Here is a 26,838-nt window from a genome sequence, read left to right on the forward strand (position 1 = left end):
TGACGCGTGTCCGTGTTAGCTTCGCAACGGGGACCTTCCTGGAGCTTGCCAAGCTAAAGTGCATGCAGGAACGAAATGTCGTCAAGCCACAACGGCTGCACAGCGCTGATCGCCAGGTTAGTGGCTTATCTGAATGCATGAGGATGAGCCCGCTGGTCGCGGAAGCACGTACAGGGCTAGATCATTTCAGGCACTTTCTGAACAAACGTGTCGGAGTGGAGGCGGATCTGCCTAACGTATGCTCAAATGCTATCCTGGCTACTCTCCCTCTATTACCGAAAGGCATGACATGAATGGATATCTTGAAAATGCACGCTAGACGCTGCACAACCCTTCTCTCGCACCTCCTCTCAAGCTCCTGCTCTCAGGTCTCATCCATTTTATCCCCACATCTCAAATCCTCAATCTCCTTCCTCAACAGCCCGATTTCCTTCTCCTGCGCCCTCATCTTCTCAAGCGCCATCTCAATCAACCTCGCTTTATTCACTGTCTTCTTCTCCCCCGGCTTCCCCTTCCCACTCCCCTCACTCAACCCAGACAAGCCGCTCATCCCACTCGTCTCACTGAAGATACTCCCCTTATCCCCATCAGCACCGCCTTCTTTCCCATCGCCTCGCATAACGACAAAACACGTCGTCCCACTCCCAAACGTAACTTCGCCGTCCAGCAGGAACTCGGCGAGGTCCACCATTGCGGTTTTCATGCGGTCGCGCCGCGCTTGCTCAGCCGCGCGGTGCGTGGCGCGCTTCATCATGACGCCCGTCGCCATGGCGGTGCTGAAGTGCATGCCCATTTCGAGATGCTGGCCTGACGAGATGAGCTCGTAGTTTGATTTCGAGGCCAGGAGGTCGGCTTGCGGGGTTGTTACGCCGCCTGCTGCTGCGGTGGTTGTTAGTTGGAGCTCTGACAACAACAACAACAACAACAACAACAACAACAACAACAACAAGGAAGGTAGTATCGAGGAAGGGAGACACTGTACCGTTGCTGTCTGTCGTTGCTATCGAGGATGTGCGGCGAGCGATTGGCACACGCTTTGTTGGTTGTGGTGGCTGGGTCGATACCTCGCTGATTGTGGATATCGTACTTGCGGTGTCAGCTGCCAGACTTGGGCTGCGGATACTCTGGCTCGAAACAGAGGGACGCTTGATTGGCCGAATTGGGACAGATGTCTGAATCTGCGGCTGTGGTGGTGGTTGTGGTTGTGGTTGCATCTGGACATATTGTTGTTGTTGCTGTGGTGGTGGTTGCTGGGCTTGTTGAACTCGTTGCACAGGATGTGCTTGTGACTGCGCGCTTTCGCGTACGGGACTGTATCTCCTTCTCTTCTTGAACAATTGCGGCCATGTTCTGCTCAATGGACCGCGATGTGAGTGGGTGTCGGTATCCGCCTGGTGTTGGGCTGGATAGGGTTGCATGGTGGAGAACCGGCTATGGCATGTGGGAACAGCCGGTCCAGTAGTGAGTGATGCAATCAATGTTCAGTTGTTTTGCGATCTATTTATGCCCGCAACGTCTGTTGTATTCGCAGACACGTTTGAGACAGCTCTTTTGCTGTCATTGGTAAGAAAGACGAAGGTTGTTGATTAGATGCACTTCACGACTTGTGAGATACCGATATCGCCAGTATCTATCTGACCAGCCGTCACATTAAAAGCAAAGGTGGCTCTCGCAACCCTTCCTATTACCCCCCGGGCACATGTGTCGAAGCTTCGGCTTGGCACTGCTCGCCGTTGAGGTGCTCCGCGATGTTGCCCGCTCCGACCAACCGCATTCACTCCCAGACCCACGTGTAGCGCCAAGGCTCAGTAACGCCGCGCAGGATCGCTGTCAGAAGCGCTATGGGATGGCTGATCAGCCCAGTTGAGCACTGTAAGAATGCAGAAACGGGCCTGGCTCTATTGTGGAAGGTTGCCACTAGGTGCGGCAAGGCAGGAGATCGGGTGGAAGTTACCTGGGTGGAGCGTCGTTCCTAGCTCCCGAAGACGACGGGCGGAGCCCCAGATTGACGGCTATTGCCCAGGCGGTGAAGTGACAAGAATGCAGAAACAGCATGTCTGGCGAGGGGCGAAGAGCAATAGGCTTAGTGGGTTTCGGCACGTGTGACATGAGAGCTAGAGTTATACATTAGGCTGATGATGCTAGCTGGTGGCAGATAACACCATTCAGGGCTATGCATGATAAGACCAAGGCTTCATAGAGGCTCGTTGATAGGGGAATAATTGCGTCAACGTTAGAAATCGAGACGCATTGCTAATCAAGTAGATTGTACGTGGTAGCCCCTACATCGTGCTCACTCTGCTGACCATCTCATGACTCTCATGGCTGTTCTTATTCTTCGAGTGCCCACCAGGCACGTATTCTAGATCTTCATCTTCGAGATCTGTATCTAGCGCCTCATCGCTGAGCATCTGAGGGTTGAGGGCAAAAGCGCCTTTGGGTATGAAGGTACTCGTCATGACAAGCACGGCGATAATGGTGAATTGGATACCTGCTACATTCCGTATAGCAGGCTGGATCTGGTCGTTGTTCGCGTCAGACACTCGGTCGATGTATGTGCCTAAGCACACCGATGCGATGGCGTACGTGACGATATAGGCACTGTAAAGGAAGGCCATAACAGCGCCGAGTGCTGATACGTTTTTGGTGTCCGACTCGATGCGCGCAAGAGAAGCTTGGATATAGGCGGCGAGAGAAACGTCACCAGCAGCCCAGCCGAAGCTGATGGGGAGGAAAGTGGCTGCAACAATCCACGCCTGCCCTACATCGCCTCTAGGGGGGTGCCAGAACGGGAGGTACCAGACGATAAGGAGAGCCAGTGCGTCAAGACGTAGCCAGGGCATGGGCGTCTGCACAAGGTTTGTGAACATGAAGACGAACAGTGCACCTAGCAGCTCGCCGAAGTTCGAACCGCCAACCATAATCTGTGCCCAGGCTGAGTTTCCAAGGTATCGACGGGCGACAGCAGGAGCGATGGCGTTCTCGAGGTATCGATGGCCGTAGAGGGCGATTGCGTACCCAGGAAGCAACCACATGAATTTTCTGTGAGTGAAGATGATCTTGCCGCCGGTCCAGATCGATTCGAAGAACAGATAGAAGCCACTTCCAACCGCCTTGACGTAGGCTGGCTGGCCCTCAAGGACCAAACCTTCAGCTTGGGGCGCTGCTTCTTGAATGAAGAACCAGAGGAACGATGCCGCGGCGAAGAAGATTGGTGTGATGATGAAAGAGAAGTTGTTGCCGAGATGCGGGATGAGAGCAAGCGCTGTGCAGAAAGCGCCTGCTGTGCCAGAGACTTCGTAAAAGATGTGGACGAGCGAGTCGATGCGTCGCAATTTCTGGACGTTGCCGCCCACGAGATCGCGGGGAATGACTCGTCGAATGAGCTCTACCATGCCGTAGACTACACCGCAAACACAGTCTGTTGGTTGTCAGCATGTGTAAGTCTTATTGACTAGAGTCTGGAACGACGCTCGACGTTGTTGCAGTTGTAAGTTGGAACATGAGTAGGATGGCTTACAGATAGGGATCATGCCGTCGGTATTGTAGTCTCCATAGTAGCTGAAGTCCCCCTTGGGATGTCCAGTCGGTACGAACCTGCCACCAGTCGCTGCATCCAGTATCAGGAGTGTGCTGCTCATCACTCCGAATATCAGGATGGCGCAAGCCAGAACGTTCTTCGTCGGATATCTCTTGATCAGTGGAGCTATCAAGATCGATCCGACGCACTGGAATGCCTGGTTGAGTCCGGTCAGGATACCCACACGCTGGAACGTGATCGATATGTGTGTTCGTTTCTCGAGTTCGTCATACCGATTTGTTGCAAGAGCGATAACCGAGCCGTTGAATGCTTCGAGTCCAAACTTATACATCATAATTCCAGCGATGTACATGGCTATATTCCGCCGCTCGATGGGTGTGTAGATCATCCATGTCTCGCGGATGACCGCAATGGGTTGGAATCTGGCCATGTCGGTGTGATGTGCTACAGACAGTAGCAATAAACCGAAATGCGGAGACGCAGTTTATACACCACGATAGCCGTAGTATGGTTTTTTTGAAATGCCGGCCAATCAGAGCAACCACGTATTGCATGTGCAGATTGGTAACGCTACAGCCTCCTCCAAGAAAATATGGCTGCGACGCCCGCATGGGTGACAAGAGCGCATTGTGAGGAGCGCTTGGTTTCAGTATCCATAGAGGAGAGCGTCGCAGTGGTGCCATGGCCAAGGTGTGCCGCCGACAATTCAACCCAAAGGCGAACTTGGCGGGTTGCTCCACGTTGTCCAGTCAGGGTGTAGAATGCAGCACGTGGAGAACGCAAGCCTACTCTAGGCCACCGACACCGACATGGGTTGGCGATGTGCAGGAACGCATCCTAGATCTGGATAGTGCTTTGCAAATGAACAAAGCTTGCTGGAAATATCAGTACAGGATGCAGCGTTTTTTCAGACAGTCGATTATGCAGCAAGATGATAGAAGGTATAGAAGAGAGATCGACGACGGCAAAAGCTGGAGTGGTGGCATTCGTGCTCCGTTGTCGATAACAACGCGCCAGCAACGATGCTTCCAGACAGTGCGCGACAAGGCTGAACGGGCCTTGTGGAGCTGTCCGTGTCCTCAATATCCTAATCATGGCAAGCGCATCTGCACATTTGGCTCAGAAAGACTGCGCACTCGTGGCAATCAGTGCCGGTGAATCTGTCGATCCACTCGATTCGAAAGGTTCCTGCAGTAGGGTACATGATCTGCTATCATTAAGAAACTGCAAACCGATATGCAAAGTACCCTAGCACCTGCGCAAAGGTATCCGCAAACCTCGTTGCTCAATGTCGTTGGTGAACACTTCAACCCTCTGCTTGTCAAGTCAATTCCCGAGCAATGTGACAGGTACGAACGTTGTGCACCAGTTCTCATTATACGGTCGAGCATCATGACAGCGACGCGATTTGGGTTGCAGTGTCTACACCGAATCAGCCATTGATACACTACGATGTAAAATATAATGCTAACCTCTTGGCTATTCTGGCTTCGAGCGAAAATATAATGCTAACCTCTTGGCTATTCTGGCTTCGAGCGAAAATATAATGCTAACCTCTTGGCTGTTCTGACTTTCGAGCTCGCTCGCCAGGGTTCATGCTGGTCAGTCAGGATGACTGCAAAGCACAGTCACGTTACTGGCTAGCCAGCCAGCTGCTCGCGTAGTCTCGCTTGGAATACAGCGCTCAGTACTGATCTCGTGTCGGCGTAAAGCATGTAACCTCGAACTGAGGGATACAAGCAAGGCCTCACCCGGTTCAGCTCAGTCTGAATCGTTCTCGTTGTATCTGCGAGCCTCCCTTGCTCTCTCAGCCTTCTCTTCGTCCTCGGCTTCTCTCTTCGCCAAAGAATCCCGCAGGCGCTCTTCTTGCTTCCGCCAATGACTGCCTTCTTCATAATCCTCGCTTATGCCCAACGCCTTCCTCATCCTGTCGCTTTCTTCTGCCTTTGCCTTTGCCAAGTCGTGGACTTGATGTGACTTCAGTCGCTTTGCGTTGGGGCCGAGGTCTTTTCCGTCTTTTCGTTCCTGGTCGAGCTTTCTGCGCAGAGCCTCGCATTGGTCGTCGATGTCGTCTTCATCGACACTGTGCAGGGTTAGAGTGTACATGCTGCCTACAATAACGAACAGACATACCCTTCCTCTTCAAGCTTGTCGCGCAGCTCGAACACCTTGACTTCGATGTCGCGCTTAGCCTCATGCTCGAGAATGTCTGCGTCTGGCTGTCGCGGTCGGTGTCGTGCATGATCCAAGTCTTTCTGGTACGGCGCGACCTTGTCACGGGGTCTGAGCAGTGAGCGATTCTTCTGGACGTATCCGGAGGTGCCGCTACCTCTCGGTGTCGTAAGTCCAACGTTGTCGGCCATGATGTCAATGTTGGTGGTCGAGCGTGCAATCGTTCGCGTACCTAGGAAGAAGATGCGGAGGAGTGTTCGGAGGTGGGGCCGCCTATGCTTCCAAGTTCCAAGCTGCCGACACTTGCCCCGCCAAAGATTTCCGTTGTGAACCAAAGGACGACTCACACAAGATGAAGCCCACATATCGCGGCGCTTGCCTGTCAGTTCGCCGTCCATCCCACCACCCACCATGAGCGCTCAAGAGCAGGAGCTCACCGAGCTGCCTTTCCCACCGGTGACCAAGAAGCACATCCTCAACTGCTCCTACCACAACTGGCACCCAAAATACCGCGCAGTGACACCGAAGGCGCGCCTCGTGCCCCTTCCAGCAGCCTTCCTCGACTACCTCCGCTCCGATGGCATTGTGCTGCCTCCGGAAGACAGCGACAATCCCACATGGTCCGACGACGACAGCGGCATCTTCTCTGGCGCAGACAACAACGAGGGCGGCGAGGAAGAGGATGCAGACCCTAGCGTCCACTGGCGCGACACCCACGAAGCTATCGAGAGAACGATAGAAGAGCTGGGCGGCAAAGTCGCGCCAAAGCTGAACTGGAGCGCGCCGAAAGATGCAACATGGATCGCTGCTACGAACAGCATGGAGTGTTCAACACCGAACGACATCTACCTGCTGCTTCAGAGCAGTGACTTTGTCACCCACGATCTGGCGCATGCCTTTGACGACACGGCCGACCAGCTGACTTCGCCAGACCCAGAGATAGCATACCACCTCGTTCTGCGGAAGTGGATCAACCTCAACCCGAGTGTCGAGTTCAGGTGCTTTGTGCGGAATCGACAGCTCATCGCGTTGTGTCAGAGAGACCTGAACCACTTCGACTTTCTCTTCAACATGCAAGACAAGCTGCGACAGACGATACAAGACTTGTTCGACTCCAAACTGCGAGACACGTTCCCCGACCCCAACTTCACCTTCGATGTATACGTTCCGCCGCCACACGACCGAGTGTGGGTTGTCGACTTCAACCCATGGGCTGTGCGGACAGACCCTCTGCTCTTCTCGTGGATGGAGCTTCTCACGATGGAGGTGCCTCAGGCCAGCGACACGAACGAGGCCGAGGAAGTGGTGCGCATCCCCATTGCAGCGGCCGGTGGTCCTACCGTGGTGTCTCTGGACGACCTGGATGATATTGCAAGTGCGAGCGGCTCCGACGAGTCTGATGAAGATGATATCGAGGAGATTTGGCAGCCAGAGTTCCGGCTGGTGCGGAGGGACGACCCGGAGGCCTATGGATTCACAACACCACAGTATAGCGCACACAAGCTGCCCAAAGATGTCGTGGATGCCGGCAGCGGTGGGGAGGGCATGATGCGCGAGTTTGCCATGCAGTGGCAGGAGGCGCAGAGGCTGGCTGAGCAGCAGAGACAAGAAGACAGCGAGGAGGACTAGCGTACGGTCTCTCTGAGTTTTGGGAGGCACTGGGCAGCCTTGTAGAAGTACCTCAAGCTCATAAGCGTCCAACAGCCTGTGGATCTTTCTAGACGTTTTTGGTCCTTTGCACACTACTGCTGAAGACCTATAGGCAGTGTTGAGGGAGTGAAATGTGAGAGGTGCACTCTACTGCTAAAGACCTATAGGCAGTGTTGAGGGAGTGAAATGTGAGAGGTGCACTCTACTGCTGAAGACCTATAGACAGTGTTAAGGGAGTGAAATGTAAGGTGCACTCTACTGCTAAAGACCTATAGGCACTGTCGAGGGAGTAATGGACCCTGGATTCGACTCCGGTCAAGATGGGACTAGCTGAAACGCAAAGGTGCTGGCAAAGGCCGCGAAAGCGTGTGGAGATGGACTGCAAATGAACTGGATCGCCCACTAGAGCCCTAGAGCGCGTTTGTGCACATGTGTTGAAACAGGATTGTGCAGTGGGTCCGCGTTGATTCGTTCACGGAGGTCGCGAGTGGGCAGAAGCGAAGAGAAGAAGCGGTGACGAGCGCATGACTCGCTCCCTGGTTCGCCTGCTCTGGTTACCCCGACACCAAATCCACACGGACTATCTCCCCCACGTAGCTGAGGAACCACAACAAAGCCTGTTCCAGACTGCCGTTCAGCTGTCCACGGATTCCACGAACTCCACCAAATCCACATAGTCCACTGCCTCAAAGACCGTCTTGGGGTCGATATAACGCGCTGGGCACCCTGAGACAGCACTTGGAGCGCCTGCAAACGTCCTGGACCCGCGGATCTACTTCAAGATGCGCGTCCACGCCGCCCCACGGGCGCCCGCATGCTCCCCAGCGGCAGACACGTATTGCGGCTTCCTGTCCCTCCCCACCGAGCTGCGTTGTCACATCTACGACTGTCTCCTCGCCGAGCCGCACGCCATCACCGTTTCTGCCGGCTACACGACCCTCTTCGGCCACCGCCTACGCGACAAAGCGCGCAAAGTCGACGTGCCTGGCCTCCCCCTGGATTTCGCGCCCCTCGTGCGCAGCAGCCACGATGCTGCACTCCTCTCCGTCGCCACACCGCCTGAAGTTGCGCTCGACCAGCAAGACGGGTGGAGTGGCGGCAGCCCGCAGCTGCACTTGCCCGGCCCACTCGCCTTGCTGCGCACGTGTCGCATGCTCAACGACGAGCTCAGGGACTACATGCGCGGCCGCAAAGCGCGCAACGCTGCCCGCAAAGCCGCGCGCACAAACGACACGCCGCCCACGGCCTCACACGACACAGAGGGCCTGTCGCTCTACCTATCCTACCCTTACGGCGTCCTGGTGCTGAACCACCTCTACCCGTCTCTCCTCCAGCACGCGCGCCGCGTCTACCTCTCTGGCCACTACACGAGCGCCAAAGAGGCCCATCTGCCGCTCAATGCCTCCCTCGACTCCAACACCGACCTAAGCCTTACACCACAATCCTCCTTCGCAGCGCGCACCCCAGTACGTTCCATGTGCCGCGCCACCGCAAACCCCGCGCCCCGCCTCCGTTCCACTCGAACACGCCTGCGCCTTGATCCCCCACTGCAGCAAGCCACGCCGCCGAGCAAACCACCGACAGCATTCCCTGCTGTTGACAAATCCACTTCCTCGACGGCCCTGGCAGCCCTTGCAGACACGCTCCGCGTCCTCTTCCCCCCCACGCCCGCTCCCACCGCCTGCAGACCGCCACAGCTCGTCTCTCTGCACGCGCGCATTCTCTACCCCGGCGCAGACTCGTACTCCAGCGTCTGGAGCGACGAAAGCAGCCCAGTCAGCCATCTGCTGCGAGGCATCTGTGGAGGCAAGATTGACATGCAGGTCAAGCGCGGGAGTCTTGGATGTGGAGTCAGTGTCGGCGTTGTACCGCAGCCGAAGAAGCGGGTAGTCAGTACAAGCTGGGAGAATTGGAGGGTTGTCGAGCAGGCAACTGTCGCGCCCAACGGGAGGAGGATGACCGCGAGAGGCAGAGAAGTACGGACCGAGGACCTTGATCAGTTCTTGACAGGCGTCTAAGAGATGGAAAGGAAGCAAGTTGGTTGGCGGGGATTGATGAGACTCGGATTGTACGATGCCTGGACACGATGTTGGATACGATGTTGCATTACGACGACTACGACGGAAAGCATGCGACTGCTGGCAGTCAGGATATCATCACGCGGGCCGCTTGCTCTATTCACTCTTTGCAGGCCGCCCACAGTATCATTCTCATGTCTCACTACCAAATGTAAAACCCTGAACCACCGTATCCACACCAACCCACGCCTACCACTCAATCCACACCACCGTCCCCCCTCCCCTGCGCATCTGCTCCGCATCAGCGAGCCTCACCCTAGCCCTCCACGGCCCCTCATGATGAACATCTAAACCCACCATCCTCGCCGTCTCAGGAACAATCAAATCCCCCGACCCTTCCCCCGACCCATCCGTTATCCGATCCACGCCTCCCGCACCCGCCTGCTCCAGCCCCCACGCCACCCTCCCGATCCGCCCCGCCAGCACCCCGTCAAACAGCCCCTCTCGCCGCGGATGGCTTAGCATGAGCTCGATGGCCCGCTTGCGCAGCGCCACGCACGAAGAGGGCGCGCTGGTCGCTATCAGCCACAGTGCGGAGAGCGGGCCCGGCGCGGCGGTGTACACGGGCGCAGATGGCGAGGTGGTGGCGAGGAGGTGCACCGCGTGGGACATGATGGCTGTAAAGTGCGTGGTGGGGTTGTAGGGTGTGTGTGCGAGGGGGCTGGCGATGGCGAAGTGCTGGGCTAGCGGGGCGATGGAGGAGCGGAGGCAGTGGCTTGTTTGCAGGTGCAGGAGCATGGTTTGTGAGAGGCTGCGGGATGCCGAGGGGGTTGCAGGGGCTGGGAGACTGCTGAGTTTCTTCACGCTGTGGGATACGCGCTCGAACCGCCAGACTAGCGCGTGGTGTTCGTGCTGTATGCTGGTTCGCTCTGTGCATGGTCGGACTACGCAGCCTCGATTGAAGGCGAGGGTGTCGTTGAGCAGGGTCTCAACGCGGCTGTGTAGTTCGGATAGCGCCCGTGGATGGGACATGTCTATGTCGGCACTGTCCGAGGCTTGTGGGGATGAGAAGGCGGGCTCCCAGTTCGGGATGTCGGACCAGTTTATGCTGCTCCGTGCTTGTATGTCCAGTCCAGTGAGTATGGAGCGTAACGAGCTCAACGAGACGGGGTGCGTGTTGTCGACGTGGCTCTGTGAGCTCGTCTCCCGCAGCATGCGTATTCCGCTCCGGAGATGGTCGAGTGCTGCCTGTTGTTGGCCCTGCAGATTAGCCAGGCTGCCGAACAGGACACAACAAGTCATGACTGTCAGCTTGTCTGCTGCGTCAATCCTGCCGCCCTGGGTCTGTTGCTTGACTAGTTGCTGTATGGCTTTATTCGACTGGCTCAGAGCGAACTGAAAGTGCTGGTTCGCAACATCGCTATCGACGTGTGACGACGTGCACTCGTAGAACCTCCTGTACATGGCGCCAAGAGCGACGAGGCAGTGTTGTACGGAGGCATGCTGATGGGCAGCTTGCAGAACTTGACGCTGCCAGAATACTGAATTGGAACTCCGTGCCAGCGCAGGGCCAGCATGTGTTACGAAGAACCGGAAGCTTGTGTGCTCGTCGGCGGTCTCAAGGCGAAGCGATGGCACCAGAAATGATGGCACGTTGAAAGACCGAGTCTCTGACACGAAGTCGACAATGTCTTGGCCTTTGATCAACAGGGGTGGAGATGTGATGGGTGTCCGTTCAGGCAAAGACGTCCGTACAGAGGTCAAGTCAAGATTGTAGCCGTCACACGTGCGGCCTGTGGTAGTACACCGTCTACAATGAGGTTTGGCTTCGTCACACTTTACTTTGCGTATCCTAACAGGCGAGTATCAGTACCGTCAGGTAATACGTGGCTGCCTGGAACAGCGAATGCAACATAGATATCCGTCCGCTGTGCAAACATGCAACGAAAGTACTTCATGGCCGTGCAAAGCGGTGACCGAGATCAGCACTCACTTGCACGTTTTGCACCCTGTTTTAGTCTTTGGCCTATAGGCCCTGAGCCGCGTTCTTGCCACAGGTGCGGTAGCCATGGCTGGCGATAGCGTTCAAGCTGGTTGTCCGGGCAGAAGTGCAAGAGTCTGTGCGAACAAACGAGCTTCACGCGCGAGAGCCGATGTTGTCCGTGGGTTGGATCACGTATACGCGTAGGAAGACGCTCTGTGAAGTTTGGCGATGTTGGTGTTGCCGAAGAGCTCGGACGCAGTCAGGCTGGTATCAAACCATGCCTTGACAGCGAAGCCTAGTCCTTGATAGTGTCAAAACAATAATTCAGTGTGCCCATATCACCGACAGTCTCTCATCTGGTTGTAGTGCGGGCCACAATTGGGTACCTTTGGTCAGAAAACAAACCCTGAAATCAGATTTCACAGTACTTAATACCTCTGTGAATACTCTATAACATAATGCTTGCATTGGGCAAAGATGTTCTGCTAAAGACGCTCTTTTAAATAAAGCTATTCATCAATATTTTTAGACCAACAGTAGTGGTGTTATACTACGTCGAAACAGATTTTTTTTGGTGTATTGATTTTGGTTTTTGGGGTCTGGTTTCCGTCCAAAGGTACCTAATCCTCACCTGTAGTGCAGACTGCTGGAATGTTGGCAAAGTCGCGGCGACTGGTTCCAGCAGGACCGTAGGAGTAACTTGAAGCAGTGCCGTGCTCGAAGGTAGTCTCCACAATTTGGCCAATCAAGTTCAACCTTTTTGGTAACGTAAGCGGTAAGCGAGTCGCTCAGGCAAGCGAGTCGCTCACCTTTGCCAAGATCACACCTCCTTCAACCTTTCATCCAATGTCTTAACAACCTGATCTCGAATTGCTTTCTTGTGAGGATAGGATAGTCCTTGCTATCTAAGCTATAAAATCTGACGCGTTGCTAAGCTAGTAACGCGCTGCTGCTATCTATAACGTTCCTTAAAGGACCCTCTCTAACTAACGCGCTAAAACCACCTTACAACGCAATTCCTATCCTAACTTATCCTAGCTTACTAGGGTTAAAGAGGACACAATTATACAATATATAAGGAAGCTTAATATATAAGGCTTTGCCTCTACGCTTAGCTACGTACGTAAAATAGCTAATTAACTGCTAGCTGCCTGTTACAGTAGCCAGGTTAGGAAAAAATAGGCCAGGAACCTTATACGCTAGAAGCCTAAGATTAAGTCTTACGTAAATAGACAGCGCAATTACTAGAAAGTCCTATACAGCAACCTAGCTATTATTAGCCCCTAGTTTAACCTTATATATAACGTTAAAGCTAAGTATAGTATCCTAGACAAAGATACCTACAACTTTAATAAGACTGGCTTCTAGATAGGTGTTAGGGGGTCTGTTAAGGTAGTAACTGCGTCTGAGAGGCGTCTTAGACCATTGTAGGTCCAGCCTGGTAACTGTAAATAGGCAATGTTAATTGCCGCAATTAATGCTATAGGGTAGGTTATCCCACCCTTTATTATCTTTAAAGCAAAGAACTATAACTAAGCCTAGTATTACAACCTAAAGGATTAGCAGATTAGTGTTAGTAAGAATAGCTGGACAACAAATAAACTAGGCCTAGAGTAGCTAAAGCACTTTATCTAGTACATAACAGCCCAGACAGTAGGTAGCCACCAGCTGCTAATTATTAATAGCTACAAGAGCTACAAGTTACTTACCTTCTAGAATCTGTATAAGGAGAGTAAGATTATCACTCTCTATATACCTTCTTACACCTCCCACATCCTACAGCTACTTAATGTAGGGTGTTTTGCCCTATTAAAGCAGGCGTATAAGAAGGAAATTAATGTCTTAGTAAACTGTTATATTACCTACATTAACAAGAAAGCGTTCCTAGCTACCTTTAATCAGGTTTTTAATAAGGCGTTCTTATCTAGTAATATTTAATTAAGCTTCTAAGCAACAGGCTTAGTTCCAGATAACCTAGAGGTAGTGCTATTAAGGCTTAAAGTAAAGCCTTGTACGCCATCACCACCTCTACCAGGGCCTACCCCCTAGCAACCTAAAACACTAAGCAACACTGCTGAAATTAGAGCTTAGTTAACGCTGATATTAAAGAGAATTAGGGAATACAGAAGTTTATTAACAGAATTAATCTGTAAGATAGTGCAGCAGTTTTAAAAGGGAGCTGAAATAATAGTGCATACCCAGGTGCTGATAGCAGCTAAGATAGTTAAGCTTTAAGCAGCAAATAAAGCTGCTTCTGAGCGTAAAACACGTAAAAAGAAGCAGATCTAGCATAGTAGGACCCTATCTTAGCAAGAAGCAGAGGAGATAGTTAAGCGTAGGGATGCTGATGCGCTAGTTAAGGCTAAGAGGCGTAAGGAGAGGATGCGAACGGGTGGTAGTGGACAGGGTTCTTAACGCTGTAGGAGGTGTAGTAAGGTAGGGTACAACAAGCGCACATATAAGAAAGATACTGTAGACTAATTAGATTAATTTAACGTACTATAAGCTACAGTACGACGTTGTGGTGTTGAGTTATAGTGTTGCAAAGGTCTAAGGCTTGAAAAGGTGAGCGACTCGCTTGCCTGAGCGACTCGCTTACCGCTTACGTTACAACTTTTTCCCACTCTGCACAATTCCACCGATGAATTGACATTGGCCGGGTAGCTGTCAGTGCTCACTGTTTTTTTTTTTTTCAGGTCTGTTGCCTGTTCCGCCCGTCCGGTGGTTGGGAGTGGATCGCTGTATGAAAAGGGGATGCAGGGTGAAAATTTGTGCAAGCAAGATTAGTCAGGGGTCTCTGCGCTTCGAGTATAAAAGGTCATGCATCTCCGTCCCTCTTTCTGATCTGTAGTTCGACGATACTTCATAGAATCATTTCTATAGTACACGTCCTCTTCTGAGCTTCCTACAGAAGCCACAGATTCTCCAACCTGGTTGATGACTTTCAGCCTCGATGCCCCGGAGTGAGGCCTTATTGCATCTGCTTAGGCGGATGTGGCGATGATCTTCAGCCAACTGGGCTCGTACTTCGGTCGACCTGGGCGGCAGGGCGTTGATGGCAATCTGACAGGCCTTTTTTTCATTGATGTATCTGGCTTGCCAGGTGCTCGAGGAAGAATACTTTGCTATGTACTCATTCAGTCTGTTTGTGAATGCGTCCTCTAGAATATTGTTTCAGACAACTAAAAAAGAAAACATGAAAAGTGCGACAGTGAGCGGCAGATAGCGGCTCAATATTTGGTGTCACTGACATCATGCGGTGCATGTAATCTTGGTTGTATGCGAGCCATTCCCGCGTGGGCGGCATGTCATGTAGGCGCCTGCGAACGGCTGGCAGAGTTGCAGCCATACAGATTTCAAGGGTTCGTAAGGTGTGGAGGGGGGATACGACAGTGCATGATCGTGAACCAGGAGTGAGCAAATCCTGCATGCCGCGCGAATCCACAAAGCGATATGTCGAATAGGAGGAAAGCCCGCGACAATATCTCAAAGGGTTCCGAGGCAATATGGCCGGTGGCCAGCGGCGGCTATATTCTCGAGGTGTAGCTGTGCTCATGTTCGTCGCCTCGGTCAACCGTCGGAGTGTGAAAGTGCGCGCCGAATCACGATCAGCTGCTTTCCGATTTCTTCCACTGCCTTCACGGATCCGGCACAACACTCCCACAACGACCTTGGAAACCCACTCTCCACTTCCCCGCCATTGCGTATAAGAGAGCCGTCATACCCCGCCATCCTTAGTACATCGTTGTGAATCGAACCGCCTGCTAGAAGAGGTAGTCGTTGTGTACAGCTGCAGAACTGTGACCCGTTGTTACGTCACACGCACACCGGCCGCCTGTAATCGTGCAAGACAAACGCATACGTCGAGTCATCCAGGAGCGGGGAGCCCACCGTACAGTAGAACAAGACCTGATCGACCTGCTGGTGTTGTTTGGGAGAAGAGGTGCACAGTCTTTGGCTGGGTACAAAAGCGCGCACCAACTGTTGATGCACGAAGACCACCAGTACTCACTGGCAGGGCGAGAGGCCTCTGAGAACGCCATGACGACCAACAGACCCTTCTTCGGCAGCTTTCTGGCTGCCTTTCGCGCCCAGCCTAATATACAGAAAGCTGGCGCATCACAAGCAATATCGGCGGCGTCCTACTCACACACAACTGCACCAACCCAGATACAGAACTACGAACCATCAAACACCACACGCACCATCACCACCAAGACACGATCACCTTCACCTGGCGCGACGACAACAGTGGTGCAGACCACGGGCCAATTCCAGCCCACCAGGCAACACGCGGCACCCTACCACCGCTCCACATCGCCAACCCACACAAAGGCGTTCCCCATACCGGGTGCATCGCAAAGGAGTAGAAGAGGGTCTGACAGCTCATCAGACGGCTTCAATGAGATCATGGGTACTGAAAAGTGGTACATAGGCGGTCGAACAGCAACTGGCGAGGAGAAGTTCTACAAGCTTGGCATGGTGAAGCGTCGCCGAAGCGCAGATCGCTTGAGCGTGGATAAACTCAGTATATAAAGAGAGGATAATACTCACGTTCATACGCATGCAGGAACCGGCGTTTGCGGCATTTTCTGGGCTTCTCAGCATTTGCGAGATTATGCGCCAGGCGTTTAGGAAGGGATACCACATGCCAGGACCATGCAACGGTCATGAACCAACGATACCAATATACTTACGCTTTCTCGGGCTTCTTTGCTCGCTTCTCATGTCTCTAAAAACGCCGTCTGCATGCATGCATTTGCACGTTGGGCTTGCCAAGCGTTGGACAACCCGGCTTCAGTCTTATTTCCGAACACTGACTCTCCTCAGGGAACCCGCCAGCAGCAAATAAATAGCGTAGAGACACAACCGGACGACTTTGGTTGGTCATCGGTTCGTTTCCAGCCGGCGGTGTGAATGCCGACTCGGAATCCACAGAATTGCTTCCGATGCCCTGTCACACTACTCCGCTTTTCGGCAACTGGTCACAATGGGCTACAATCTTTTCACGGAAAAGCGTCTCTACAGACTAGACTATGACGGCAACATGCTCCCAGCCGCGGATAAGACCAGCACTAACGCTGCAAGATGTGCCACAATGTCGACCTTACAGATCTCGACTCTCCTGAGTCACCATTTTTCTTACTCTTCTTAGATAAGAGAACTAACTGTAGTCGCCGATCGCTGGTATCATCCACGATAAGTATTCTGCTGGAAGCCTACAACCAACTCTCGTTCTAGAATTGCTTTCCATGACTTTGAACCATGGCTCCTCAAAACGATCTGGTCCCAGCAACAACTGCTGCGCCTCAGATCAACGAGGAACCTCAAAAACAGGCGCAATACGCTTCTATCGTACCAGAAGGTAATCAGCGTTTGCAACTTCAGCCTACGATATCCTCGATCAGTCACCATGACATGGCCCACGCGACTCACGTGGTGACTGGAGACTTGGACGAGGTCTACAATCGCTTTACTGAACGACGAAAGATGATTATAGTGGCTGCTATGTCGTTCTGTAGCTTCCTTGCCCCCATCTCTTCCACCACTGTTTTGTCCGCTGTACCAGAAGTGGCAGCGACATACAACACCGATGGATCGATCATCAACATATCAAATGCATTGTATATGCTCTTCATGGGTATCAGCCCCTGCTTCTATGGGCCATATGGCAATATCTATGGTAGGAAATGGGTATGCAATAGTCTTCACCGGCAGTTAGGGCGATACAGTATCGTACTGACGAAATCATCCAGGTGTCTGTAGCAAGCGCAACGCTCTTCACTGCCTTCTCGGTTGGCACTGCTCTAGCTCCAAATCTGGCAGCTTTCTTTGTCTTCAGAATCTTGACAGCCTTCCAAGGTACTGCATTTTTGGTGATTGGGAGTGCCGCCATTGGAGACATCTACAAGCCGGTACGTAAATTTGTCAACTCCCTCACATGATGCTGCCATACTATGACTTCAACCTTGTCCAGCCAAGCACTCAGTCCTGACGTCCACGTCAACATAAGTGGGACTACGATGGACCACTGCAATTGCAGAAGGTACCCCCTTGGCAGCTGTTCGAACTAAACTGACATTCTCCAGACTGAGCGTGGAACCGCACTAGGTTGGTTCTTGTCCGGAACACTGATTGGCCCGGCGCTAGGTGAGCATGTCATATTATACCGGATGTATTGCCTTGCTGACTGAGGAAGGTCCGTTCATTGGAGGCATCATCGTCACCTTTCGATCTTGGCGCGACATCTTCTGGCTGCAGACAGCCTTGGCGGGTACCGCGGTCGTCCTTTGTTTCTTCGTCCAACCAGAAACCATCCATGTTAAACGCTCCGAAGAGCTCAATGGCCTTTCGACCCCAGAGAAAGCGCACAAGATGTGGCAGTGGCTAAATCCGGTCCGCGTTATTCGTCTCTACCGCTACCCGAACTTATTCCTCGTTGTATGCCTTCAATACCAGGGTCAATTGGATGATATACTGACTGCTTGCAGGCTCTATCGTCCTCCTCTCTCGTCTGGAATATGTACTCCCTGCTCACGCCCATTCGCTACGTCCTCAACCCGCGCTTCAATCTCTCCAGTCCTCTCCAAGGATCGCTGTTCTACATCGCCCCCGGCTGTGGCTACCTCCTTGGTACCTTCTTTGGTGGGCGTTACGCGGACCACATTGTGAAAAAGTACATCCGTATCCGAGGCCATCGCGAAGCCGAGGATCGACTACGAAGTTGCTTGTGGTTCCTAGGCGGCGTTATCCCGGCATGCATGGTCATCTACGGCTGGAGTGTTGAGAAGAGGGTCGGCGGCATTGCGCTGCCGGTTATCATGATGTTCCTACAGGGTGTGGCGCAATTGTTCTGTTTCCCAAGCCTGAATACGTATTGTTTGGACGTTATGCAGGGTCGATCTGCTGAGGTCATTGGTACGTTTCCTCTATCTAATTCTTGTTTAAGCTCAACACTAACGTCGAATAGCCGGCAACTACTTTATGCGCTACATGTTCGCAGCAGGTGGCTCGGCCGTCGTCCTTCCAGCTGTCCGAGCTATTGGCGTCGGGTGGTTTTCTACAATCAGTGCGCTCTTTCTCGTCCTCGGTGCAGGAGCTACATATGTTACTGCACTGTATGGAAAGGACTGGCGGGACGCTATCGACGCGAAGCAAGCGGCGAAGAAGGAAGGGGACAATCAGGCGTGAACTTTGACGTTCATGCCTCATGCATAGGGTTGGAGTACTGATGAATTTCAAAGTTTGCTGCAGGACTGTTTCTCTCACTTTGAGTTGCCATTAGATATTGGTTTATCGTGGGGTGCGAATGTGCAAGACGCACAAGGTAAGTGAAGGAGTTTTAGAAGAAGCAGCTTGCATTATATACCCAAATCAAATCAAAGGTCGACATTTGTACACTGATTTCCATCGATTTCAAGCAACCTCAGAGTTCAACATGCAGTTAGTGACCTAGCTGACCCAACCCGCAAAATCCCGCTTCATCTGATTGGCCCACGGCAGCCACGCCTTGGCACACCCGCAGCTTCTCAACTTCTCACGCATCCGCCGACATCGTCACCACATCGCAAACCCACACCCGCAACGATGCACGTCTCCGAGCCCGCCCGCCCCATCCAGGGCAAGTCGATCGCCGCTTTCGTAAGCTCCCCGGATACTACACCCAGCCATTGGCCGCTTCGTGGCAGCGGCGAGGGCGTTGTAGGAGCAAGAGGCTAATTGGGAATAGAGCCAGCGCAGCCCCTACAAGGCTTACAGGAGTCCTTTCGGTCCTCAGTACGTACACAGCTTTTCTTTCCGGGGTATTCGGACGGGACGACGGAGTAAACGGGGGGCTGGAACGAGCATGGGGTGGTGCGGGAGAAGAGGCGGGACTGGGGCGGCAGGCTGCGACGTATCATCAGGATAGGAGACGGATTTATTTCGCACGCCGACTAGCGGGATCGGAGAAAAGAGAGAGACAGGAGAGAGAGGGAAGAGAGGAGAGAGGAGAGAAGAGAGAAGAGAAGAGAGGAGGAGGATTCAATGTGTGCAAGTCGAGAACTCCATACTAACGTCAACCCCCCCAGGTACACCATCGCCCCCAACTTCCACGGCATCACCGCCCGCCAGCTGATCAGGGCGTGCGTCCCCCCACCTCCTCACCCACAGTACCATTTAGATCATACTTACACAACACAGCGGTGTCCTTGCAGGCGGTTTCGGCGGCGTTGCCGGCTTCTTCGCCCTCTTCTTCTTCGCCGAGGTCCCCAAGGTGCGCGACGACATCATGATGAGGACTCCCCTGGGCAGCTTCTTCAAGAAGGAGATTGCTCCCGAGGACAACCCGTTCTAGATGCTCTGCTTGATCGAAGGGGGTGTATTATACGAGGCATGGCTTTAGCGTTGGACTGGGCTGGCTTGCTGTATATTAGCGGCTGCAAGTGCGGAATAGACCTTTCTTGTGTTGAATGCTGTTCGCTTGAGGATGTGTTTGCGTGTGTGATGAAACCAGTTTCGTGGGGTGTGGTGTGATGTTCTGGCATTGATTCATTGCTTTCATGGTCATGATTCAGCGTTTAAGTGCTCTAACATGCTCTTTCCTTCCTTCCCACGCATGCATGTCGTAATGTCTAGTTTGTAGGCAGCCTTCCAACGACCTCCTCCATCTCCTGGTCGGTGTAGATCCGGAAGCCCTTGTCCTTGGTCACACTCGCCAGCTGCACGTTCTTGCTGTCCAGCTTCTCCTCCATGACCTGCTTCAGCGTCTTGAGGACAAGGACCTCGGCTTCTGGCAGGGTAAGCGACTTGTGGAACTCGTTCTGCAGCTCTGCTTGTGCGCCTTCGGATCCGGAGCCAATTGCCTTGGCGTCGTAGCGGTAGAATGTGCCAGAGGGCTCAGCGTGGTACCTTTAATCTAATCAGCCAATGCCCCAGCTCAGCTCAGGATGTGTGGTCGCGTATGACGTACAGACTTGGGCCGTCCTCGTCGTACCCAGCGATCAACAGCGCCACACCGAATGGTCTCGACATGATGCTCTCCTCACCCTCAGCACCCTCGCCGAATCGTAGCGCAAGATCGCATATCGCCTGTGTGCAGCTCTCTACTCTCAGAGGCTCGGCGTAGTTGAAGGCATGGTTCTGGCTCTCGACTCGGGCGTGCTCGACCATGCTTCGTGCATCGGCTTGCAGGCCAGACATGGCGCATCCGATGTGGCGGTCGATCTCGACAATCTTCTCGACTGAGCTGGTCTCAAGAAGGGTGGATGTCACGCGCTTCTCTACACCAAGGATCACACCTTCGCCGGTTGCGACCTGTCGCTTGTGAGCATGTGCATGTACGGTGGCCGGTGCGCGTCTGGCGGAAGGGCATGCGTACACCTATCGCTGTTGAGCCGAGCTTGATGGCTTCTAGGGAGTATTCGACCTGGAAAAGACGGCCTTCTGGCGAGAAGGTGCTGATTCAACGTAAGTTGGAGGGTTCGGGGCAGGAGGCGGTGGGGTTACAAACTTGATTCCACGATCTACAAGACGTTGTTAGCAAGCGCATACCAGGGTTGAGGTTCTAGCAGTGACTTACCATACTCGCTGCGTGCTATGAACTGCTGCCGTTAGCAAAGAGAGCTCCGGCGGGGCTCGGTGAATGACATACCATATTGGCGGTGTCTCTGGAGATCGGTTTAGGGTAGCGAAGATGCCAAGTATGAGTCTGTTACTAGACTGTATGTTCGTAACAGAGAAAGGGCGTGCGGTGGTTGAGACACGAGGCGGCGATGTTGTGTTTGTTGGAGTTAACGCGGTTCATGTTGCCTTGCCCGAGAGCTTGACGCCAAGCCCTCCGCTAGCTCGAGAGGTCGGCCGTTGGCAGTCCGTCACTTCACCTCTACGTTAAACCCCTGAGATCTTTTCTAGTTAATCTTCACCCCAACATGTTTCTAATGACGATGACGATAACTATAGAGGGTTGGTGACTACATGTTTGTTGTCCACTCTTGACCATGTCAGAGCACTACAATGCCACTCTCCGTTATTACTACAAATGCTACTTGCGTAGATTTCTTACTTGCCCTTTGTCGATCTCTGTATATAACCTGCTCACTGCGCCTGGCATGCTACAGTCCGCTGTGGGTGTAAAAACATACGATCTTCTCATTGGGCTGTCTTTTGCTGAGGTGTAACGGAGACTTAGTACGAGGGGAGGAAAAAAACGCAGCGGTGCAACCTCAAAAAAAGATTTGTAGATGAGCCACTTGAGGTCAGTATTATATACAGGTTTGACTTTTCGCCTAAAAAAGGCAGTCTGCGAGATGACTGGCGGATTTTACACAGGGCTAGACAATGTACTCTCCGAGGTAAGGCAAACACGGTAAGAGACAGTGGTCAGCGTTGTCGATCCACTGACAACAATTCTAAGCGCTAGAATAGGATGGCTGATCGTCATTCAAGACTCATTTCTACTCTCTGAGAAGATACTAAGGGCGTGAAGAAGAACATGCGACGTGGTTTACGGGTGGAAACGAGACGTACGAACAACTAGCAATGACTGGTGTGATAAGATGATATAGACCATGGATGCAGACGTGTTGCTGTGCTCTTTTCTCATTTGAGTTCAATATTGAATGTCATGCAAAGCTGAACCTCGGGAGATCTGCCGGAGGTCCCCCGCTTCATCATATCGACTTGGAACACTCCACCATGGGCAAGACATCGGGCGAAACATCACCAAATTCCAGAAGTACTGTCCACCGTGTTGAATCAAATCGGTAGTGATGTTGAAACTACCGGTCCAAAAGATCGACCTCAAACCCCCGCCTCTCGAGGATCTGATTGACTGCATTCGGAGCGGGCTGGGGCAAAGCTTCAAGTCGATCTCAGTATCAGTAGACCAGTGTCCAGATCTCCGACAGGCGCCCTATCACCTGGCCTTCACCGGCCTATGTGAGCGCCCTCGCATCGCCGACGTAGGCGGGCAACCAAACCTAGCACCTACACCGGACTTGACCAAGAAGTACGACCTCCTTGAGATTGCACGTCTCATGGAGATGCCAGAGGGCCAAGGTGCTCTCCTTGGTGCCGCAGCGGGACCCTTCCATGTTGTTGGAATGAACTCAGAGCTCATGCCAAATCTAAGCTGGAAAAACAAAGAGGTTTCGAACGAGACACACTTTGCAAAGGTCAGGAGCGATGGCAGTGCGGTCTGTGAGAAGCTCTCTTCACATGATTGCGGCCTGATGGCAAATCTCTTCGGTAGTTTAGGGCGTCCTGGCCCTTTGCTGCACATCACAGCATCCTCACGGACCGGCCCCCTCAACTTCACCGAAGCAATCCGCGGAGCCTTACAAGATGCATTTGGCACGCGAACCATATCTCTCGGCGGCGTCTTCCTCATTTCTGAAGGCAAAGCGAAGCTGCACGTCATGCCAGACTTCTCGCCAACCCCTCTGGTCACCGATAAGCAGAAGGAGGAATGGTTGAAGTTCTATGAAATGAAGGCACCATTGGTGTGTTTAAGTGTGCTGCACTCGCACGATCCAGGACTAGACTTGAGGATCGAGCATACACATTGTTTCTCCGATCATGGCGAGGGAGGGCATTACCACTACGACACTACACCAGCGGATGTTAAGTATGAGGCGTGGTTCAACATCGCGGAGGTCTTATACCGCATCGACAGGCCTTAAGGAAATCAAACAACTTAGGGATGTTCAAAAGTATACTCCTGTGTTGCAAAGAGAACCGGACACAGGCACGATTCTTCAGAACGGAAGGGGTAGTTAAAGCACAAAAGGCGATAGATTACAGAGCACTTCGCCTACACTAGCCCCTTTCAAAATTATACAGAAGACCTTCATGCTGTATTGTTGGAGTCGATAGCTTGCATTTCTCACGTCTGAAACTCTTGCAGCAGCAAAGCTGTACTTTTAGAAGACTCATCGATTCTATTGTGTCATCCCAATGTGGACTAGATTTAAACATATTTTCCGGTACAGGCAGACCCTGACGCTGCAGAACACAAATCGAACCACACATGCTTTAGAGCCATCCAGAGTTCTCTCATCACGATGGTATCGAACGCCTCCTGTCCAACCTTGCGGTACCTCGTCACCTCGGGTGACAAAAAAAAGCCGCACACCCAAACTACCTCCTCCACGTAAACCCACAACAATAGCCTGAATAAAAACTCTAAAAAAACGGATTTATAGTGAAAATTATTCTCTACAAGATTTTGTTTTTGTAGGCTCCGGAGTCTTGTTTGTGTTGAGTAAGATAACCTGGAAGATCGCTATGGGTGGTGGTGTTCCTGAACTTTTGCTAGGGCTTTGACTAGGTATACCTAGGGTGTGCGGCTTTTATTGGCACCCGAGTACTCGTTGCTGACGCACGTCAGTGCCACGTACTGCCACGCCGGCTCGTTGCTAGTGCACGAACCGCTTCCCCTGAGTACGGACCGGCGCGCTATCCACGTCATTTCATTCCGAGCGGCCCATTCCTGGCACCAGCGGCGGCGAGCAATTTTGTGCTACGCTGAGCCTCATTGTCCGAATTCACAGCACAATAGGGCAAGCCTTGTCAAACGACACCGTGGGTTTCAACGCCTTGCATTTGAGCAGGGTGACCCTGCAGGGTGAACCTGAGGCATTTGACGTATCGCTCCCCGGATTCACACGAGTTTGCTGCTAGTCTCGACCGGCTGTGATCTCATTCGGCCCACGTTGGAGTTTTCTGGGGCGGACTTTTTGGCGACTTTTGCGGTGGAGACATTTGTCAGGATTGACGACGAACTTGTTCCACCCCACGAAAGTTGTCCAACGTTCCCCTTTCTTTCAGGATGTTCAGTAGCAGACGCGGCTGCACAGCACAAGTCAACGTATGCTTCATCGAGGTACCTGGTCAAATTGTTTATGGATCTGATCCCCAGGTGCCAATCTTGTGGATGGGGATAGGAGTCTATTTTTATCTGGGCTCGTCAGGTACGTCGCTAGAACGAGGACTGACGTCGCCTTCTAGAACCGTTGAGAATTGGCTCCCCACAGTAGCCAATGACGAGCCAAGCCGGAGCCATAAGAGAAGCTTGTTGTGTTCAAGTGTTTGTCCGTACAGCAGCGCTGAGTGCATCTTCTGTGCGGTGCAGTCGAGTGCTCAGCAGAACCAAAAGGCACGGCTGACCTGTCATCGCCGCGCTCGCAACACCAAGGAGTACCGTGTACGGGCTCGCATGGGCTGGCCAGATGAGGAAGCACGGGGGACGCGGAAGTCCTTGCCCTGCCGATCCGCAAGTGCTTCTTTCCCAATAAGCAACTAGCTTGTGCCCGATCCCTGCCGTCGCTGAGGGTCAAGCGTCATGGTCCGATTAAGTATTTACTTCATTCCGCGCACTTTTTGCCTCACTCTCAACCAACCAGTCCTATATCTTTTGGTCTCTTTCTTCCTATCTACTCTTTCTTGTATCATCAGTCCTTAGACTTTATTCCCTATTTACATAATGCGCTTCACACCTTCCGTTGTCGCCTCGGCAGCTCTCTTGTCCACTGCCAACGCTGCTATTAAGGGCTTCAACTACGGTGCCCAGTTTAACAACGACGCCGCGAAGACCTTGGTCGACTTTCAGTATGAGTTCAATGCTGCGAAGAACTTGCCCGGTACCGACGGCTGGACGAGCGCTCGTCTCTACACCATGATCCAACACGGAACTCAAAACACCGTCATCGAGGCGATCCAGGCTGCTATTAACACCAAGACCAGCTTGCTCCTCGGCCTGTGGGCCTCCGCTGGCCAGGAGTCTTTCAACAACGAAATCGTCGCGCTGAAGGCAGCCATTGCCCAGTACGGCACCGCTTTCACTGACTTGGTTGAGGGCATCTCCATTGGTTCTGAGGACCTCTACCGTATTTCTGCGGACGGCGCTGGCGGTAACCCTGGTGCTCAGCCTGATGTTCTTGTCAACTACATTAAGCAGACCCGTGATGCTATCGCCGGAACCAGTCTCTCTGGTGCCAAGCTCGGCCACGTCGACACATGGCAGGTTTACGTCAACGCCAGCAACAGCGCTGTCATTGACAACCTTGATTGGATCGGCATGGACGCCTACCCATACTTCCAGAGTACCTTCGCCAACAGCATTGGCGCCAGCAGCGACCTTTTCTTCGAGGCTTACAACCAGACTACTGCTGCCGCCAAGGGCAAGCCCGTCTGGGTTACCGAGACTGGATGGCCCGTTACCGGCGAGACCGTTAACCAGGCTGTTCCCTCGCCTGACAACGCCCGCATCTACTGGGAGGATGTCACCTGCAAGCTCGTCAACGAGAACGTCAACCTCTATTACTACATCCTCCAGGATGTCCAGTATGGCAACCCCAGCCCTTCTTTCGGAATCAAGCCCGCAGGTGACCTCGAACAGGTCTCTCCCCTGTTCGACCTGTCTTGCCCTGCCGCGGCCAAGAACGTAAGCAGTCTCCCTGTTATTCTCATGTCGTCTGCCTTGTCTCCCATTCTTTTTACTCTTCTCACCAATTTGTCATTCCTCGCATTCGTACTCTTCTACTTTCTCCCCGTTGCTCAGCCACGTTGCAAATGTCCTCGCACACAGCACTTCCCCGTACATCCTCAAGCATGGGCTGTAAAGCCCTCAGTTTGGATTGCACGGGCTGATGCAAATGCGAAGTCGAGTTTGTCGACGATACTGCCTGCAGCAATCGGTAGCAGTAGTAGCAGAGTACCACTGTCAGGGTTCAATTGGCCGAGTAACGTCGCGACGATTTTTTTTCAGGGACATACTAACTGAACAATAGTAAAACCTTCTTCTTCAACAACTGAACCTACCATCGTCACTCCTCTCGTTACTTCATCGAATACCGCAGCACCGACCATACTAGCCCCCACGGCGGTCACGTCTGAGTTTCGTTTGGCAACTCCAATCCTTCCAACACTCAGCAGCCCTACTATTGGTATCCATGGCCTTTTCGAGGCCCCAAACCTGATCGTTCCTGTCGACAAGGCCGATCCGTTCAAGGTCATTGGCAATGGCTACTTCGCACGACTCTCGCTCACCATGTCTACTGTTCTTGTCTTTGATGTTCGCCCCGAACTCCAAGGGAAGACTTGCAACCTTGCTTTCCACATGCCACCAGCCTTTCCTTTTGCAGACTTTGCGCCTGTCAAAATTCGATCGCCTGGTGGTATCACTGTGTCTATCGTTGGTCAGCAGGTCGCTTCAGCAGAGATCAGTGCAAACAATATCGGCAATACACAACTGATTGGCTCGATACCTTCCATTGAGCCGGCAAACCAGTACAGTATCGCAAGTGTTCCTTGCGCAGCTGGACAAAGGGTTGCGTATCAACTTGAGTCTACTGGAGGGCTTTCTATGGACTTTTTTCAGATGACTGCACCGCCGCTAGGACTATTCATGTCGGTGTTTTGAACTCGATGTGTCACCTGAGGATGATGATGTTGGGTTCCTGTTTGTATTCTTCTGACGGCCTAAAAGTCTAGAC

At 52.8% G+C, this 26,838-nt stretch overlaps 11 protein-coding genes and 1 pseudogene across 12 annotated transcripts, besides 5 other annotated features; 7 read left to right on the plus strand and 5 right to left on the minus strand.

The window, feature by feature from the left end:
• Positions 1 to 364: 364 nt before the first annotated feature.
• Positions 365 to 1,418, minus strand: EKO05_0008517 (uncharacterized protein; the record flags this gene model as incomplete). The annotated part of the gene is made up of 2 exons (XM_038941825.1): positions 365 to 879; positions 983 to 1,418. 2 exons carry the CDS (start codon positions 1,416 to 1,418, stop codon positions 365 to 367), a joined length of 951 nt encoding a protein of 316 aa, XP_038796056.1.
• Positions 383 to 418: a tandem repeat.
• Positions 907 to 949: a tandem repeat.
• Positions 1,180 to 1,262: a tandem repeat.
• Positions 1,419 to 2,282: 864 nt separating the features above from the next.
• On the minus strand, positions 2,283 to 3,971 carry EKO05_0008518 (uncharacterized protein; the record flags this gene model as incomplete). The annotated part of the gene is made up of 2 exons (XM_038941789.1): positions 2,283 to 3,421; positions 3,521 to 3,971. The coding sequence occupies 2 exons, from the start codon at positions 3,969 to 3,971 to the stop codon at positions 2,283 to 2,285; spliced, it is 1,590 nt and encodes a 529-aa protein (XP_038796057.1).
• A 1,331-nt stretch (positions 3,972 to 5,302) lies between these two features.
• On the minus strand, positions 5,303 to 5,904 carry EKO05_0008519 (uncharacterized protein; the record flags this gene model as incomplete). The annotated part of the gene is made up of 2 exons (XM_038941664.1): positions 5,303 to 5,624; positions 5,675 to 5,904. The coding sequence occupies 2 exons, from the start codon at positions 5,902 to 5,904 to the stop codon at positions 5,303 to 5,305; spliced, it is 552 nt and encodes a 183-aa protein (XP_038796058.1).
• Positions 5,905 to 6,124: 220 nt separating this feature from the next.
• Positions 6,125 to 7,342, plus strand: EKO05_0008520 (uncharacterized protein; the record flags this gene model as incomplete). The annotated part of the gene is made up of 1 exon (XM_038946550.1): positions 6,125 to 7,342. One exon carries the CDS (start codon positions 6,125 to 6,127, stop codon positions 7,340 to 7,342), a length of 1,218 nt encoding a protein of 405 aa, XP_038796059.1.
• Positions 7,343 to 8,145: 803 nt separating this feature from the next.
• EKO05_0008521 (uncharacterized protein) lies at positions 8,146 to 9,381 on the plus strand (the record flags this gene model as incomplete). Its single annotated transcript, XM_038946551.1, has 1 exon — positions 8,146 to 9,381. The coding sequence occupies one exon, from the start codon at positions 8,146 to 8,148 to the stop codon at positions 9,379 to 9,381; it is 1,236 nt and encodes a 411-aa protein (XP_038796060.1).
• A 249-nt stretch (positions 9,382 to 9,630) lies between these two features.
• Positions 9,631 to 10,845, minus strand: EKO05_0008522 (uncharacterized protein; the record flags this gene model as incomplete). Its single annotated transcript, XM_038946552.2, has 1 exon — positions 9,631 to 10,845. The coding sequence occupies one exon, from the start codon at positions 10,843 to 10,845 to the stop codon at positions 9,631 to 9,633; it is 1,215 nt and encodes a 404-aa protein (XP_038796061.2).
• Positions 10,846 to 12,126: 1,281 nt separating this feature from the next.
• Positions 12,127 to 13,975: a mobile genetic element.
• A 1,431-nt stretch (positions 13,976 to 15,406) lies between these two features.
• On the plus strand, positions 15,407 to 15,901 carry EKO05_0008523 (uncharacterized protein; the record flags this gene model as incomplete). The annotated part of the gene is made up of 1 exon (XM_038946553.2): positions 15,407 to 15,901. One exon carries the CDS (start codon positions 15,407 to 15,409, stop codon positions 15,899 to 15,901), a length of 495 nt encoding a protein of 164 aa, XP_038796062.2.
• Positions 15,550 to 15,600: a tandem repeat.
• Positions 15,902 to 16,630: 729 nt separating the features above from the next.
• EKO05_0008524 (uncharacterized protein) lies at positions 16,631 to 18,556 on the plus strand (the record flags this gene model as incomplete). Its single annotated transcript, XM_038941707.1, has 6 exons — positions 16,631 to 17,059; positions 17,122 to 17,280; positions 17,455 to 17,515; positions 17,565 to 17,806; positions 17,857 to 18,283; positions 18,336 to 18,556. The coding sequence occupies 6 exons, from the start codon at positions 16,631 to 16,633 to the stop codon at positions 18,554 to 18,556; spliced, it is 1,539 nt and encodes a 512-aa protein (XP_038796063.1).
• A 396-nt stretch (positions 18,557 to 18,952) lies between these two features.
• On the plus strand, positions 18,953 to 19,700 carry EKO05_0008525 (uncharacterized protein; the record flags this gene model as incomplete). The annotated part of the gene is made up of 4 exons (XM_038941832.1): positions 18,953 to 19,006; positions 19,095 to 19,141; positions 19,435 to 19,488; positions 19,547 to 19,700. The coding sequence occupies 4 exons, from the start codon at positions 18,953 to 18,955 to the stop codon at positions 19,698 to 19,700; spliced, it is 309 nt and encodes a 102-aa protein (XP_038796064.1).
• A 277-nt stretch (positions 19,701 to 19,977) lies between these two features.
• Positions 19,978 to 20,999, minus strand: EKO05_0008526 (Proteasome endopeptidase complex; the record flags this gene model as incomplete). Its single annotated transcript, XM_038941680.1, has 6 exons — positions 19,978 to 20,254; positions 20,316 to 20,659; positions 20,724 to 20,802; positions 20,856 to 20,868; positions 20,925 to 20,946; positions 20,997 to 20,999. 6 exons carry the CDS (start codon positions 20,997 to 20,999, stop codon positions 19,978 to 19,980), a joined length of 738 nt encoding a protein of 245 aa, XP_038796065.1.
• A 1,114-nt stretch (positions 21,000 to 22,113) lies between these two features.
• On the plus strand, positions 22,114 to 23,025 carry EKO05_0008527 (uncharacterized protein; the record flags this gene model as incomplete). The annotated part of the gene is made up of 1 exon (XM_038946554.1): positions 22,114 to 23,025. The coding sequence occupies one exon, from the start codon at positions 22,114 to 22,116 to the stop codon at positions 23,023 to 23,025; it is 912 nt and encodes a 303-aa protein (XP_038796066.1).
• Positions 23,026 to 24,827: 1,802 nt separating this feature from the next.
• On the plus strand, positions 24,828 to 26,765 carry EKO05_0008528 (annotated as a pseudogene). The gene has a single exon. A coding segment is annotated over exon 1 (1,938 nt).
• Positions 26,766 to 26,838: the final 73 nt, after the last annotated feature.

Source organism: Ascochyta rabiei, chromosome 15, assembly GCF_004011695.2.
Source record: "Ascochyta rabiei chromosome 15, complete sequence".
Classification (NCBI taxonomy): domain Eukaryota; kingdom Fungi; phylum Ascomycota; class Dothideomycetes; order Pleosporales; family Didymellaceae; genus Ascochyta; species Ascochyta rabiei.